The 16,271-nt window shown below is 44.6% G+C and overlaps 1 protein-coding gene across 1 annotated transcript in view; it reads right to left on the minus strand.

The window, feature by feature from the left end:
- Positions 1–8,895: 8,895 nt before the first annotated feature.
- Positions 8,896–16,271, minus strand: part of ABCA12 (ATP binding cassette subfamily A member 12) — an 88,522-nt gene continuing 81,146 nt past the window's right edge. The window contains 8 exon segments of the mRNA XM_040603906.1: positions 8,896–10,114; positions 11,344–11,481; positions 12,213–12,318; positions 12,775–12,867; positions 13,140–13,243; positions 14,651–14,785; positions 14,949–15,093; positions 15,715–15,824. Of these exon segments, the coding sequence (XP_040459840.1) occupies positions 9,995–10,114; positions 11,344–11,481; positions 12,213–12,318; positions 12,775–12,867; positions 13,140–13,243; positions 14,651–14,785; positions 14,949–15,093; positions 15,715–15,824 (951 nt within the window). The 3' untranslated portion in view covers positions 8,896–9,994.

Here is a 16,271-nt window from a genome sequence, read left to right on the forward strand (position 1 = left end):
GTGTTCAGCTCAGGTCTGCAGTTTACACTTGCGAACATCAAAGGAGAGTTCATCTTTCCTTTTCTCCTGTATTTTGAGGTCACGTCATAAATCCTGTACAAGCAGCCTTGATGGCTGCATTTTAATCCACAAATAGGACTGCTATAAACTGCCAGGAGAAATTCCAGTCAGACCCAAGGGCCGCGGGAGCTGTTTCCCTTTGGCCTGGGTCACAGGTCACCAGCCTGTGCGGGAAAGAGTGCCAAACCCATGGTGGCAGCCAACACCTTTGCACCCTTCCTCTTCAAGTTAACCGGGGTCTGTCACTTGAGTGTACCGTGCTGTAAGCACCAATCCCTGTTTTTGTCCTCTGATTTTCCTATTTTCTCTCCTCTCCATTCACTTCCAAGGCAAATGAGATGGTTTGTGAGCTCCTCCACAGGAAACCTCCCCTCCCAGAGCCAGTGCACATAGCATCATAGAATTGCAGATCCCCAGCCCTGCTCCCACAATGTTCCATCCCGCTTCTGGAACCCCCCAGCCCCCAGCCATTGAAGCCCAAAAGGCTCCTTTTTCCTGCCCCACCCTACAAACCAGGCCCTGGGGATGGGAAAGCCCAGCTGCATGGATCCTCCCATTTTCATCAGATCAGCACCGAGCACCCCAGAATGACACAGTCTGGGTGGATGGAAAAAACAGCTTCCCATTTTTCAATATGATTTCAAGGACTCGTATAACCATGTAGGCTGGTGTGCTCTGGTACGCAGGCCAAGCAATCTCACACGGTAATTTCTGCTTGAGACAGAGCTCAAAAATGCCAAAGGGAGAGTAAGGGAAATGCAACACAGCAGGTTTGATTTATCAGAATGAGGCTGATGAGTAACAGAGAAACTTAACAGTCCTGGGATGACACCTATCTCTCCCATTCAACTTAGTGTGAGAAGTGGTGGCATACTGCTCAAAGGGGCGCTGTATTAGTATCATATATGAACTGATTTCAAGCACTGAAATCACCCCACGTAGGGTATTCACAGTTGAAAAATAACCCCTGTAATAGCAACTCTCCAAGGGAGCTGTGTAGGTTTCTTGCTCTCACGGGTCAGGGCAGAAGCCTCCCTAATGCTCAGCCAATAATTACATTTTTCTGTAAGCCAACAGAGTTATGTCATTTTGGCACATGGGAATTTCTGTGACGATTGCAATATAAATTCTGTCTGAAACTGCACCCCTCAGCTCTGCTGCCTCCACCGTCAGCAAAGGCAGGGGGACAGGCATGCAGCAAACTGTCCCATCCCTCTTCCAGATGGCCAGGGCTGAGGCTTTTCCGCTATCTCCATCCCTGCAGGCACCTGGGGGGCCAGGGACCTTTGAAAGTTTGGGCTTTTTTTTGTTTGTGTTTGGGGGTTTTGTTGTTGTTGTTGCTGGTTTTTAAAACACCTTTTCCCAATTTAAAACTGAGTGATGGGAAAACAGCTAACAAGTAACCTCCCCGAGCACAGGCTTGTACCTTCGGTGTGCGTACACTGCCTAGTTGTCAGCCCAAAATCTCCCAGTGAAGGTCCCCATTGCTGTAACTCTGTGATATTCCCTAATCCTGCCCGATTCCACAAATCCCAGTTTGTAACCCAACAATGAGGGACAGGAGGCTCTGATTACCCAGTAAGCATCAGACAGACAACCAGGATAGTTCATAACAAACATACAAGCTTTGCCTTTGCTGCTATCCACCGACGTGTGGCAAAAAGCTGTTTATGGGTTAAAAAAAGGCTGCTTGCTGAGTCTGTAATGAGGGTGGTCAGATGCTGAAGATGTAGAAAGCGGGTTAAAAGAGAGGCCTCACTGCCCATATGAGGGAGGAAACCTGTACAGCCGCTCCAGCATGTTCACACAGAGGGTTATTGTAGCGTGAAGCACCAGCCCATGAGTAAATGCTCCCTCCGTGGCACTGCACTCCCCAGAGAAGCTTTAATAATTTCTAGGGAGGCTCTGAAGGCTAATAAAAAAAATTAATAAAGAAGTCAACCTGGGCAATCGCTCTGTTCCTCTTTCATGGCAAGCCTCAAGCTGCCCTTGTCTGGCTGATCAGGTGCAGCTCTGATTTCCCGGGTTCCTGAAGCAGAACGGATTCAGCAGCAGCGCAGCCTGCTTTGCCGTGATGGATGGGAATGATTATAGTTGTTAATCTGATTAAGCCTATGGTCTCAACTTTTGCTCATCTTACTGACATTGAAGGTGCTTAAAGAAACACTTGAGGAGGAGCATATGAAGATGTATGAAGCATGTGCTTCTGTGCACCTACCAGTATTGATCTTAGGGCATGATCTGGTGCAGGTGATGTGATTTTGCACTGAAATTGGATCCCTGGGTTATCAACACACACCAGCCCTCAGGCTTAGTGGTACAATGGGAAAAGAAGTGTCTCCTTCAGCTTTGTTTTCTCTCTTTGACACGATTTTAAATAGGAATTTGGGGGAGATGTGGTCCCACAGCCTGCTGCAGTCCAGAACACCATGACTATAGCCTTCAACGGGGACTTCAACTAAGGCTCAAAGCCAAGATCCACACTCACTGCATCTTGGTGCTTTGAGGGTGGCGTTATGCTCAAGATCAGAGGTGGAAAGATATTTTGAGTTCTTTTACCTCACATAACTCCCCAGAGACAGCTGAGGAACACCTAGAAGTACTCTGGTGTTTCTAGCAGTTCTTAATATTTGCATTGTTAAGTTTTTAATTAGTTTTCTTATCAAAGTCTACTCAAATGTTTTAGCTTCCACAGTTCCTGGGAGTACAGTATGTTTAGTCACTGCAAGAGGGAAAACATATGTACAAAAATGTGTAAAAATTTCTTACCTTTCATAAGCACCTGGATCTTAATTGCATTCCAGTAATCATCTGTTAGAGAAAATTGTTCTTACAAAGCTGAAAATGGTTTCTGTGTTTCTGCTCTGCCTTGCTCCTAGGGCTGGCTGAAGGTAAATAAAAGGCAGCCCTTTGGGGTTAGGTTACCCAGCTGAGGTCAGGCTGAGAGCTTCTCCAGGCACCCACTGCAGCCACCCAGCAAAGAGGGGACCCTTGAGAAGGGGATTCAGGGCTTTCCCTGTCAAGCTCCATCCCTTGTTGTCGAGATCCCTGTCGGGATCCATCCAAAGCAGATCCGTCTGCAAAGACTTGCCACCACCAGCCCTGGTATGCTGAGGCTGCAGGAGCAAGGAGAAAAGCTCTGGTACAGAGGTGCTCGCAGCTGGCTGGCACCCCGAGCAGCACTGGATGCTCTGTGCAAGTGGTCACCCTGCTCCTAGGCCCTACTGGGCCACCCCAGAAGCTCTTGCCCCTGTAGAGGAGCAAACCATCCTATAGAGCCCTCATGGGTATGGGTCATCAGGCAGACTTCAGCTCTGCACTTATGGTCCTCTCAGCACGTGTCTTTGAAACTGCACTGGTGTAATTAAAGGTACTTTACTAATTGGATGTGCATCCCTAAGGGGACCCCTTTAATTGCATTTCAATCTGGTTGGTATCATTTTAACTTAAATTCATTGCTGTCTTGCACAGGAATAACCCAATTTGGTCTGGTTATGGAGAGGCATATCATCTTGCTTCCTCCTCCCCATCACACTCTGGATGCGCTTCAATTTGTTAGGCTCTGGCTGTGAAATAGCCACCGCACATTAAAGCCGAGGGCTGTATAAAACCCCTTTAGCTGGTAACTAGGACACAGACGGTCGAGGGCTGAGTGTTCACCTTGACCTGCTAATTGAAGTAAAAACCTCAATTATTATCCTGTCTTCAGTTGGGTTTTATCTCGTATGTGTTACCATAAATTCTGTCATGCCCTGAAGATGTATTCTTTTGTTTTTTTCTTTACAGTCAGTGAAGACCTGAGCTCTAAAAGGTGCTTCATTTCTGCCCAACACGCTTGTCTGTAGTGAAAGACCCACTGCTTAAAATTCAAGAGCCTCTGTTAAACTAGAGGCTGGGGTAGACGATCAGATAGTTGCTTTGAGCCTTAAAGCTTGTGGGAGCACCACCATTTATTTCTCTTATCTCCCAGCACGGGGCCCTCAAAATTGCTCTCTCTGGCAATGGCCTATTTCCAAAAGTCTCTTCTAGCAGCAATTAGCAATGAAGTGAGGGGCTGCACCTCCCAGGAACTGAGCACTGTGGACAGGCATCTGGCTTCAAGCTTTGCTCTGGGGGATGCAAGCACAAGCTGTGTGTTTTCTTCACCCTGGGCTGAATGCGGCCACTGTTATGACTCTCCCCTGATCTGGCATGTGCTGGCTTTCAGGTGCAGCAGGATTGTGCCATGACACAGGTTAGGCCCCAGTCCCAAGAGACTGATACCCACTTGGGTGGTTTTGTGCAGCTCCTCCCATGCCACAGATATTTTGAGGGGCCGGATCTGGCCCAGAATGGGCCATGCTCTCTATGCTGCTCTGAGCATGGGCTGCACCCTACACCCCAACACTGCAGGGCTGGTTGTCCTCCCTCATTGCCAGCGCTGTGTATGTGAGTAGCGTGGGGAGCAGAGCCAACAGTAAGTTTGTGTTGGCTGTGTCTCTTACTGATGTTGTTCTTACTATTTCAGTGCCATCTTCTTTATTTCCACCCTCTCTCTGAACAACTAAATTAATTAGAGCGATTTTTTTAATTTAAATACTGTCATGGAATAATAATTCTGGTGATTTCATATTTTTTTTGTCATCCCCCACTGCTTCTTTTCTCAGTTGTGCTCTCTTTTAATACACTGTTGATATTATGTTATAGCTATGCAAGATCACAGCTGTTGTCTGAAAAAAAAAAAAGAGTAAAATCACGCTATGTGCTGTTGCCATCCAACAACCATTTTTCTTCCTCCACCAACTCACAAAAAAACCCTTCCCTATTAAGTGTGGGAGCATACATTTTTCTTGGCTTGTAAAAATCCGAAAAACCTCACAGCAGCTTCAGTGAAGTCGCAGCAATGTAAGGAAGCCGAAGCCTCTATGACAGGCTGGGGCCTGTTATGAGGTCAGAACCTGCAAATCCTAGATCCCAGGAGTAACTCCACACAGGCAGCGGGTCTGTAGGAATCACCGCTCCCGTACTTCACTAGTCACTCGGTTATGTTTACCTGGATGTGTTCATCTGATCTGTAAACACGTTTTCTGATCTGACTCAGTAACAAAACCATTCCTGTGGCTCTCACGAAAGGACAAACAAATCCAATTAGACCCAGAATCTATATTTGCGGTGGTGGTCAGGGCTGAGAGAACCATTGTTTGACATTGACCCTTCTGGACAGCTTTCCTCGGCCCCTGTCAGACTTTTTCTGCCCCTGCAGTCAGCCCTTGGTGGCCATTTGCATTGAGACAGAAGCTAAGCAAGGACTGGGCTGAAGAAGCACCGTGCTGTCATCAAGAGCACAGAGTGATAAATGAAGGAGGGCCAGGATGGAGATTTGAGTCATTGTCTCTGAGTCCACAGCTCCAATTACAAAACTAATTTGAATCAGTCTCACAATCCACATAACCAATTCTGAAATTCCTCCTTGACTCCCCGGCCCTAGACTTATTTAGCAATTGCACTACGTATACCTTGTGTCTGTAAAATTTTAGCACATTTTTAAATGAAGCTCTGTTGAGGCCCATGCAGCTCCAATTAGCACATACAGACTGTGTGATTGCTCTGGCTGGGCTTGCCCAGCACTGTTGCTCCCTGTTGCCTTGAACAAGGGTTATTACAGTGGCTGAAGTGAGATTGCATTAAAGAAGCAAGACAAAAAGCTTGTTTCCCACCCCAGACTGCAGCATTCATCTCTCACTCCTGGAGAGGTGATGTGCAGTGGCACGCAGAGAATTCCTCTGTCCCTTCCAGGGACACCAGGGTCAGTGTTTTCAATGATCTCAGCCCAAAGAAAGACCGAGCTCACTGGCTACCTAGCTTTATTTGAAAGGGGAGTCTTGGAAGGCAAAAAAATTCTGAGGGGATTCGGTGAGAGCTGATAATGGGGGGCACCTGCCATTAGGCCTGCACATTGGCAGGGTGAATATCACTGCAAGCACCAAAGACAGCGGAGTCTCTCCATCCTTTCCCTGACGTGTGCAGCCTGCTCATAATCTTTAAGACAGATTTTTATCAGTTGTTTCTGTATTTCTGGACACCCTTGAACCAGAATGAACCCTGCGCTTGGGGAGACAAAGGGGCGATGAGAAACCCGTGTGACGGATGTGCTCGACCCCTTAACTAAACTAGCAGTAGTTTGGTACAGGCTCCAAAGGAGGTAAAGCCATAAGCCGTAGCCAGGCCAAGAACTCCTCTAGGAAACCCACAAGGGAGCATCAGTGCATATGGGCTTGGAACATTGATTATGCAATCAACACATGAATAGCAGGTGGCTTTTCCAAAACTCATTTATCAAGGAACAAAGGAAGTTGTGGGTACAAGGAGTTTCATGCATGCCTTTCCCGTTCTATGCAATTTGACTATGAGCCAACCACTTTAGCCAATAAATATGACAGCCTAAGTGAGCTGCCTTTGAGCTCTCCCTGCTCGGCAGCATGGCGGTGATCTCCCCTTGAGCTGGGATGCCTCTCAAGGTTGCTCCTTGAGGAAGGTAGACCTTTCTACTAATGACAGGTCTTTGGATGAGCCCAATTTGAATTCTGTCTGAACTGCAACTGGACCACACACCAGTGACTCTCCCCTCGAGCTGGTATGCCTCTCAAGGTTTGAGACTCCTTACCTGAGACTAAGAGATCCTTCCTTACCCACGGCAGAGGGATCCCTTATTCACAACAGGTCCTCGGTAAGTGATTGATAGCATGCTGAATTAATATTAACGATTCCACATAGCTAATTCCATTAGACATAAGCCATTGTCCAAGTCTGAGACTCAGATTGGACCTAGCTGCACCTAAGCTCCATCAGGAGTTTAGAAAGCAAGGGGGTCTACTCTGAACCTTGTGACACAACGGGAGGATATCCCTTACCCTTTTGCAACTCCAGTCTCTGCGTAAATCATTCTAGCTCAATTCTAACTCAATTTTCCTTTATACATTTCTTCCATGGAGTAAGTAATAGAGTGAACCTTGCCATCAAACTTTGTCAAGTTGCACTCTTACAACATCATATTAAAACCACTTTTGCTAATATCTCTGATATGATTCTTTAAGCAATCCAAATCACTCATTCACGACAAATTGGTATAGTCAATCCTAACTCAGAATTCGCAACAACCTGGAGCTGGTGTTCTGAGGCAGGATGTTATCTTCCCCGTTTTTTTGCCCCGAAATCGAGCCTGGGATGTTTCCTACCTCAGAAAAGGACAGGTTGACTCTGAGGCTCTGCAGGGAGTAGGGGTATTTGTAATGTGGCACAAAAGGTAATTCAGCCCCTGGTGACATTATATACAACCTCCCTGCCAGATGCTTCAACCCCCTAAACAGTTGTAACTGCTGCTCCACAGGTTTCAATTAAATTCCCTTAAGTATGTAAACTTTGGCTTGTTTGAACTGATACCTACAGACTTGATTCAATAGCAGATGTTTTATTTTTACCTGCAAGTGAAAACGGGGAGTGTATATCATGGCCATGACACATTTCACATGAAGCAGATGTTTCTATTAATGCCAGAATCGGGTGGAAATTCAAAGGATGCTTTTTGCCTTTTTTTCAAAACTCTTATTTTACTCAATTAAACTGCAACTTGCTGAAGTATTCCAATGAATCACTTCCTTTTTTTTTTTTTTTATTGTTTTCTTTGATTAGTAGGCTCTAAAGGGACAGAAGAATAGCTTTATATCAGCCTCCCTCAATTAAATGTAAAGTACATCTGGACAGAGTTGGAAGATCCATCTTTCACTGGCAGTTGCAAAGCCATCGACATAATAAAATAATACTCTGATTGGTATTACAAGGCTGCATTTAAATCATTGGCATTCATGCTCTGAGTCCTTTGCAGGGAGCACAAGCCCTCCATTAGAGAAAAGCTTAATTTTATACTGTGATCTGTATAAGATATGCAATGAAAATGAGAAAAAAAAGAGTTTTTGCAGAGCTGGAGACACAATAATAGAAGCTACAATGAATGTCTGGGCAGCTTTTTCAGTTACTTATAAACTGCAGGTGTCAAATGTGTTCTGGAAAGAAGCTGAATTCCAGTTTTAATTACAGTCAGCAGGTTGAGGCATAATTCAAGGGTTGATAATACCTTCAATCCGCAACAAAACTCTTCCTGCTATCAGTGAGAAGTTTATATCATGATCAAGGAGAAAACGTGACCTTCTTGCAGTAGCTAACTCTGAACTTCAGTATCCCACTGTAAAATCCCAAACACCCTTGATATTTAAAGTACCTATTCCTTGTGTGATTGTCTCAGCAAGCCTTAGCATCAAATGGGAACTGAACTAGTAGAACTGCTCTGATGATCAAGGTGAGAAAGATGTCATTGCAGCTTTCATCTAGTTTCCTTTGGCTCAAATTAGCTTTAGGTAAATAAAAAAAAAAAAAAACCAAAAACCAACCAAACAAAAAAGAAAAAAAACCAAAACCAAACCAAAAAACCCACCAAACCCTCTGGCTGGAATTGAGTATGTGAACCCAAACCTGAGTGCCATATTGGTCTTCCCAGGTCTTACATGGTAAGTACGACCTGGCTTTATCGGCAATCGCTTTCACCAGCAACTAAGTTTATTGAGCTCGAAAGAGTTTTAAGTTTATTACGTGCTTGAATAGCACCACGTACAGCAATGCCCTGACCCAAAACTGCCAGGGTCTTTGAGGTTTTGTGCCAATACATATAAAAAGGGTAATATTAAACTATTCTACATATTAATGATTCTGGGGGGGAAAAAGCAGGACATGGTGCTGGTGCTGAACTCTGCTACTGGGAGGCTGCTGCTCAAAGGTAGACAGAGGTCTCATTTAAAGCCAGTGGGCAGAATCTTTGAAGCAGAAGCTAATTATGCCTTATTATGTGGGAAAACACAGCTCTAGAGTTACAGGGGCAGCCACCACTTGGGTGTTGAGGAAGAAGGTCACTGACAAGGAAGTGGAGAAGCAGAGCCGCCTGGGACATAGAGGTTTCCTGAGCAAGGGAGATGCTTGTTGATGTTACTCTGCTTAGGGAAACACTGTCTTATGAAGCAAACTTCATCATATTAGAGGATTCAGCAAATATACCTGCCTCATACCATTCATCTTCTGTAACAGAGAAGCCCTGAACACCAGCCAAAAGGAGAAAGGGGCTGGAAGAATGATCTTCCATTGGGTACCAAGAGCCAGGAACTGGCTAGGATTGGAGGGCTTAATCAATGAGTTACACAGAGTTGGAATAAACTACAGGACCAAACCAAAACCACTGGAAGTGCTGACTTTTAAAATAATTATATTTGTACTGACATAACCCACACATACAGTTAAGCTTTGTGTCATTACCAGAGACGGCCCCCACCAACAGCATATGCAACTCTCGGTACATAACACCTACATCCTCACAACACCCCTGTGAGGTAGGGCGAGGCCATGAACCCCACGTCACCAGTGGGGAACCTGTCAAAACTGAACAAATTTCTCATGGCCACCCAGAAAGTCTGTTCCTAAGAAAGGAGTGGAGCGTGGGCTTTCAGAGAGGGCAGCTGTGGGGCTGCTTTTTTGTCAAACACCCTGCACTGCCGGCAGCTCCTCTGCTCCATCACGGCCATTTCTGCTGTAAGCAAATGGCCATGAGCAGCAGGTGATGTCAACTAAGTCCTCACAGGCATTACAGTGATCATAAAACAAGAACTAAGGGTGGGAGGGGAAAGAACCTGTGGAAAGACCAATCTGATTTGTAACCAAATGCCAGTCTTAAATGCCTACCATGTTCCTAGTAACAAAATAAGTGATATTAAAAAAAAAAAAAAAGTACTTGAAGAAAGTGGTACTTTGGTACTTTTCTTCCCCCTTATCCCAGAATCTTAGAAGGGACTGGAAGAAACCAGAGGGGTCATCAGTTCTTTTCCCCAACTTCTATGATCCCCTGTGGCTGGTCCCTTCAATAGATGGAGCTTATGGTGCTATCTTGGCTACTTGTGTCAGAGCTGTCCAGTGTCACATCAGGACCTGCATCCGCGCCATCAGGATCTGCTTGATCTTTAGCAAAGTTGATGAAAACCTGGAAGTTTAAAGGAAAACAGTCAATATGTGACAGCATAATTAATTTATAATATGAATGAATGAATGTAAAAAAAGGAACGGCTGTTCATTTGACTGTGAGCCTGGAGAGAGTGCTCCGGAATGGATTCACGCTGGATTTAAGAATTGCAAATGTTGGGCTTTTATGGGCTAATATAAATAAATGGGTGCACGCCTCTGTACTGCTGAATCGACACCTGGGATGCAGTGGCAGACATTCCTGTTCAAAATCCAATTGTCCTGCAGCTCATGTTTCAAAAGTACTACTGAAGTAATACTCGTGTGGTGGCTCATTTTGATCACAGTGCAATAGAGCTATATTATTACTTTATAAACCCATCTGTCTACATATAATTGACATCCGTGCACGCACAACTGCATATTATATAGACAGGTGCATATATAATCACGTGTAACAGTCTTCATTTGAACAGTATCTAATGAATACATAAAATATTCTTACTAGAACACTACCTGCAATCACATTTGCGCATACACAAATCCAAGTTGTCCTCCCACAAAACATGACTGCAGTTTTTCTGCCTGTTTCTCTCAAAACTGCTGCCCCTTGCTAAAACAGTGCTGAGGACCTGCTCCCCAGATCTCTGTTTAACAATTCGTAGGATGACAAGGCTGCAGCTTTTTTCCTCTCTCTGGGACAGACCTAATATATCAGACACTGATGCTCAATGGGATGATTTCTTCTGGACAGTCCTTGCAGCATCCTTTCAGATGATGTGCTTCCTGCAAGATTTTGATGCCAGTGGGAACATTCTTCCAAGGGAAAATGAACGGAAGTTAACCCTGAATCTAAGTTTGGAGTAATGCTAAATGAACTTACAATCCAAAAACAGGACAAGAAAGGTTGAAATCAAGAAAATTTTCAGGGCCGGTGGAAAGCCTAGCACCGGACTTGGGAGTGATTCATAATCCTGCCCTTCATCCACACCCACAAGGCTGCTGAAATCAGCAGTGACAGAGAGAAGAACAGATCCGTTATGCTACACGCAGCTTTCTGTATGCATTTTCCTAGCGCCAGCACAAGTATCTGGAGGCAATAGTACTGATAAAGTATCCTCACGAGGAATATAGATGGAAATCCCTTTCAAAATGTGGTCTATTGTGTGCAGCAGTCCATTATATGTAACCATCAGTCTGCTCCCCTGTTAACAGTTTTAAATGGATGGCCACACATCTTTAATTCCTTACCTCCTCTAACGTTGTTTGACTCACTGAGAAGTGCCTGATATTGAAGGCTGCTTTGCTGGCTTCCAGGAGATCAAATATATTTGCTACCCCTCCTGCAGAGACTGGAACGTGATACTCCACCATGTTGAAATGCCGATCCTGTGGGAACAGGAATGATGGGGTAAAGTCCAGAGGTTGCTGCCTATGAAGAGCCAACAGGTTTGACTGGTGGCTGCCTGGCTGAGAATAAAAGCAAAGAGGAGCGAACCATGGGAAAATGAAAGGGCAGTGGGTGTGTTCTCTCCTTGCGGCTCCCAGATGTGAAGAATATTAGTGTCCATATTGACCGGTATTTCCCCATTGGGATTTTTTGTGGGTTTTGTGACTGGGACATGATAACTAAGCTCCAGAGCTGGAAGCTTGAGGGTAGCCATAGCATTTTCCAGCTCCAAGTTTGCCATTTTGATTAATGCAGAGATTGGGTTATGGACAATGGATGGGATTTGTGACTCAGTTACTCTGGTTTTACAGTTACACAGCTACTGGAAGCACCCCACCATCTCATTACCCACTGAATATTAAGGGGGGGTCCATCCAGTCCAGCCTTCAGCGGGACCATTCCCAGGAGCAGAGGGTCACCTAACAGCTGCCTTATAGGATCACTGCAGCTGTTTGGCTGGAGTTATTTTAGCCACCAAGGAACTGGAGTGCTCCAGCCCTTGGGCAATAGTGCTGATAGCACTGACCAATGTGAGTGTATGAATCCCTCACACTCTGAGAGCACAGATCTATGTGCACGGTATGTTACAAGGTGTCTTATCTTGGAAGATTGTCTTGGTTAATTTGAAGAGACTGACAGGGTCTCTCCTGAAAGCATTTGTCTTGCTTACCTTCAGGCATGTATTTGGAAAGTGTGACTTCATGAACTCTGTCAGCATCTCAGTGCAAACGGTGTTGCTATTTAAGTGCATCTTCACGGTGAATCCTCTTCCAAACCTAGGGGGAAAAGAAAATCACAATTAACACAGTAGAAAAGAGAAACAGATAAAGAAAATCCTTTGAGAGTGCTGCACAGCCTCTTTGGGGAAATCTAATCCAGGCAGAGTGCAGCTTGAATGGGGTCAGGGTTGTTAACCTGGAGTGAAACTTAATAAGAAGCCAAGCTATTGTGATAACTAATAAAATCGAAGCTCAAGCCTAACATGCTTTTCACATTTTCGGCAGTGAACAGATTAGTTTGGGGAACACATTTCTGGGAAAAAAAGGCTGTGAGAGAGTAGAAAGTGCTTCAGTTAACACAGAATTTCAGCGGTGTAGTAAGAAACATAAACCAGAAAATGACATTATTTTGATGCCCTGTTAACAAAGGCCTCACGTTCTGAGCTCTTGAAGCTGCAGGTTAGTATCTTCATATGCCTCTCAGTAAAAGTGAAATAGGTACATTTTACTGACCTGCTCTTGATATGCTGCAAAGAGCCAATGCACTGAAAACTCCCGTTCACCATAATAGCCAGCCTGGTACAGAGAGCTTCACATTCTTCCATGCTGAAAAGCCAACGAAAAAACTCTTAATATGTCATTGAGAAGGTATAAAAAAATTAGTTATTTTAATAATCAGAGAACATTACTGATCTTCCCTAAAGTGTTGCAGGTCTCTGTGAGCACCCACATTCAGCCACAACAGACCCCCAAACCTGTCATAGCAAATTCTGCAAGGAATCCTAAAATTCTGCAAGGACCAACAATGAGTGTGAAGGACAGGCCTCTCCATACCTCCTGCAGACCCTGAAATGGGAGGCAGACCCAAACAGCCCTACCTGTGGGATGTGAGTATCACCGAGCATTTGTTCTGCACTTCTTCACTGATGATCTTCCAAAGGTGGCGTTTAGCATTTGGATCCATTCCAGAGCTTGGTTCATCCTGTTGGGAAAGACAGGACTGAATGTAAATTTGCCCTCAAAATCTGATCTTCCTGACACTTGTGCTCTTATTAGGTTCATCATTAGTGATATGTTTGCTAGTAAGGACCCGCAGGAGAGCTTACACTGGTACAGGCCCAGGAGAAGAATTTTCTTCAATTGCGTTACAGATTTGACTGAGACATCCTATGAGACATTTCTTCAAGAAGCAGCAAGTCAGCTTGACTAAGACCTCCACCTCACTGCCCTTTAGAACGGCACAGCTCCTCTGCTGACTCGTGGAAACTCTCAACCTCTGCTGGACTCCAGAGCAACTGACTGGCTGCGATAGCACCATCTAAGATCAACCCTACTGTGCATTTTATACCATGGTGTTTTAAATATCCATAAACACCACAGGCATAATCTCACACAAGAAGCTATTAACTAGCACTTGGATCCCACGTGCACCTGCGTTCTGTCTCCTCATATGCTGACAGAGCAAGTGTTGCATTTCCCCATTTAGAGAGACAGTAACCCAGAGATGAATGATGGCATGCTATCTCCTATCTTATACATTGCTGATAAAATTGTTAGCCAATTTCTGATTGAGAAATTGTTATCGTTGGGGACAACGCCTTATATAAGGAGGAAATAAAACAGCTTGGATTCAGGCAGCAGTCAGTACCGAGGAAATTTCCTCACTTTCTATTTTTACTGAAGTTTTTTATCTTGCAAAAGCAGCTAGAGCACTTGTGTATGTGGTCAGAAGTAAAGGCAGCAGTGCTAGGCTCAATACAAGTTGGGACAAAGGAGATTTATGTTCACTAGGCACAAAATTTAGTATTGGGAAACATGCTCACAGAGCATTGCACACATTCAAAACACAGCAAGTGGAAAAACTGCACAAAAAGACGTATTGTAAGGATGGCATACCTCATGGAAGAACTGGAAGGTTCAAAGTGAAAGACAAAAGGGGAAGCCAAACCTAGAAAAATAGTTCTATGTTCCGGTCCTGAGGGAAGTTGCTTCTTTGGTCGTCTACAGATTCGGAGCCTCAGATGCCCCTTTTCTTGAAACACTGTGCAGTTCAGTTGATACAAAAAAAAAAAAAAACCAACCCAAAAAAACCCAAGAAAGAGCTGGGAACAAGGAGACTTTAATTGGCAAATATAGGATCTATTTTTGACCTCTGAAAGATGCTAACAGAGAAACCAGTGGACTCACCACTCTCTTATGCCCTCAAAGAAAATCTGGGTGCTTTATGGAATCTAAACTTTCCTCTGATACATATGTTGCCAGGCTAAGTATGGGCATTTGGGCAGCGTCCTGTAAGCTGTGCCTGAGAGGGTTTTGCTAGACTGTCAAGGTACCCCTGCCAGCCCGAAGATCTGCTCATTTTAGCCCAAACAAAGCCCCCGTTTCTCACCAGCAGCAGAATTGATGGATTCCCAATGAGAGCCAAAGCAGTTGACAATTTTCTGTTGGTGCCATAACTGCACATAGAGGTGACCCTGTCTTTGTAGGCCATCAGATTCAGCCGGTGGAGAAGCTGGAGTACAACCTATGGAAGCAAGAGTACTGCTTTCCCAACAATATCCAGGCATAAATTACCGTGTGCATATCTATTATTGAAAGACTAATGCTATCAATGTAAAGGCATTTACATAACTGAATAATAATTAATAACTGAAAAATGCTTTAAGTCACACCCCAGTGTTACTCACTCCTTTGATATCTCTCTCTGGGATGCCGTGGAGCCTAGCATAGTAATACATGTGCTCTTCCACTGTCAGCAAGTCATCCAAGGCATCTTCTTGTGGACAGTAGCCAAAAAGCGACCAGTGTGCCTCACTAATGTCATTCAAGGACCTGTATAAGGAAGTTGGCAAGTCATTTTAAACTCACTGAATTGCCAATGCACCCTGGAATTAGACAGGAGAGAGAAAACTGCTTTTCCCTACTTCCTATTCCCTTCCCCAACCCTTGAAGGAAAACGCTACAAATTTGCAGACCTTCAGCTTTTAGGCCCTCAGTTCTGCAAAGGAAGACTTGGATTTGCAACATCTGTTAGCCATGACGTCTAGTACATAGCTCTTCAATTACCACCAACGCTTCAGGTGGCACAGTTGCCACCAGGCCTACTCCTGTTCAGGAGCACTTTGAGATGAGTCCTGCTGGTCTCCAGACACTAGCTCAGAAGTGGGATCACACTCAGCTGAGGATCTGAGTCTGATCTGATTTGTAGTGGAATGAAGTGGAAAAAACACCACTGAGAACAGCAGAGGTACAACAGCAAAATGCAGTCCCCTAGGGAAGCAACCATACCATCTTCAAAGGATGATATTTCCTGCCTTATTTATTTTTGCTCTGTTTTGAATGTTTTGCTTTGTTTCAGAGTTTTGCATTTCTTTTCTGTTGCCATCCAGCCTTAAAAACTGCTCCCAGGCTGATCTGCTCATGCGCCTTCCCCAGAAATTACGTCCTCCATACCCAGAATGATCCTGGACCCGCAACCTTCCGCTGGATGCTCCGATATCACCTGTCAACATCTTAAAGATGGTCGTCTTTCCAGCTCCGTTCACACCAAGCAAGCCAAAGCACTGGGTTGCGAGAAAGAAAAGTAGAAATGTAACTATGCTGTATTTATATTGCAGAAATACTACTCTGAGATGAGTGCTCAGTGCATCTCGTCTCTTCTTTTCTCTGGACCCTTGAGCAAGATGAATTGTGAGAGGCAGAGGTACTCTGAGCATACGAACATTATAATGGAGGTTGTTTATGGTGCAATATACTGCAGCGTATATTAGGACCATTTGTTTAATACGGTGAAGAATCAGGGATGTGTCTCTAATAGAGTCATTCCTTTTACTGCAAGGTGCATTTTTGCAGTGGGCTCATCTGACAGGGCAAATCCTGATCATCTAATTTGTGCAAAGCCTACCATTGACAGGAACAGAGCTATTCATAGGAATGAGGTGAGTGAGGTTTGTGCTGTCATTGGTAAAACCTTAATGCAACACAAGATTTTTGTCAAATAATCTTACTAA

Source organism: Falco naumanni, chromosome 8, assembly GCF_017639655.2.
Source record: "Falco naumanni isolate bFalNau1 chromosome 8, bFalNau1.pat, whole genome shotgun sequence".
In the NCBI taxonomy this organism is placed as follows: Eukaryota; Metazoa; Chordata; class Aves; order Falconiformes; family Falconidae; genus Falco; species Falco naumanni.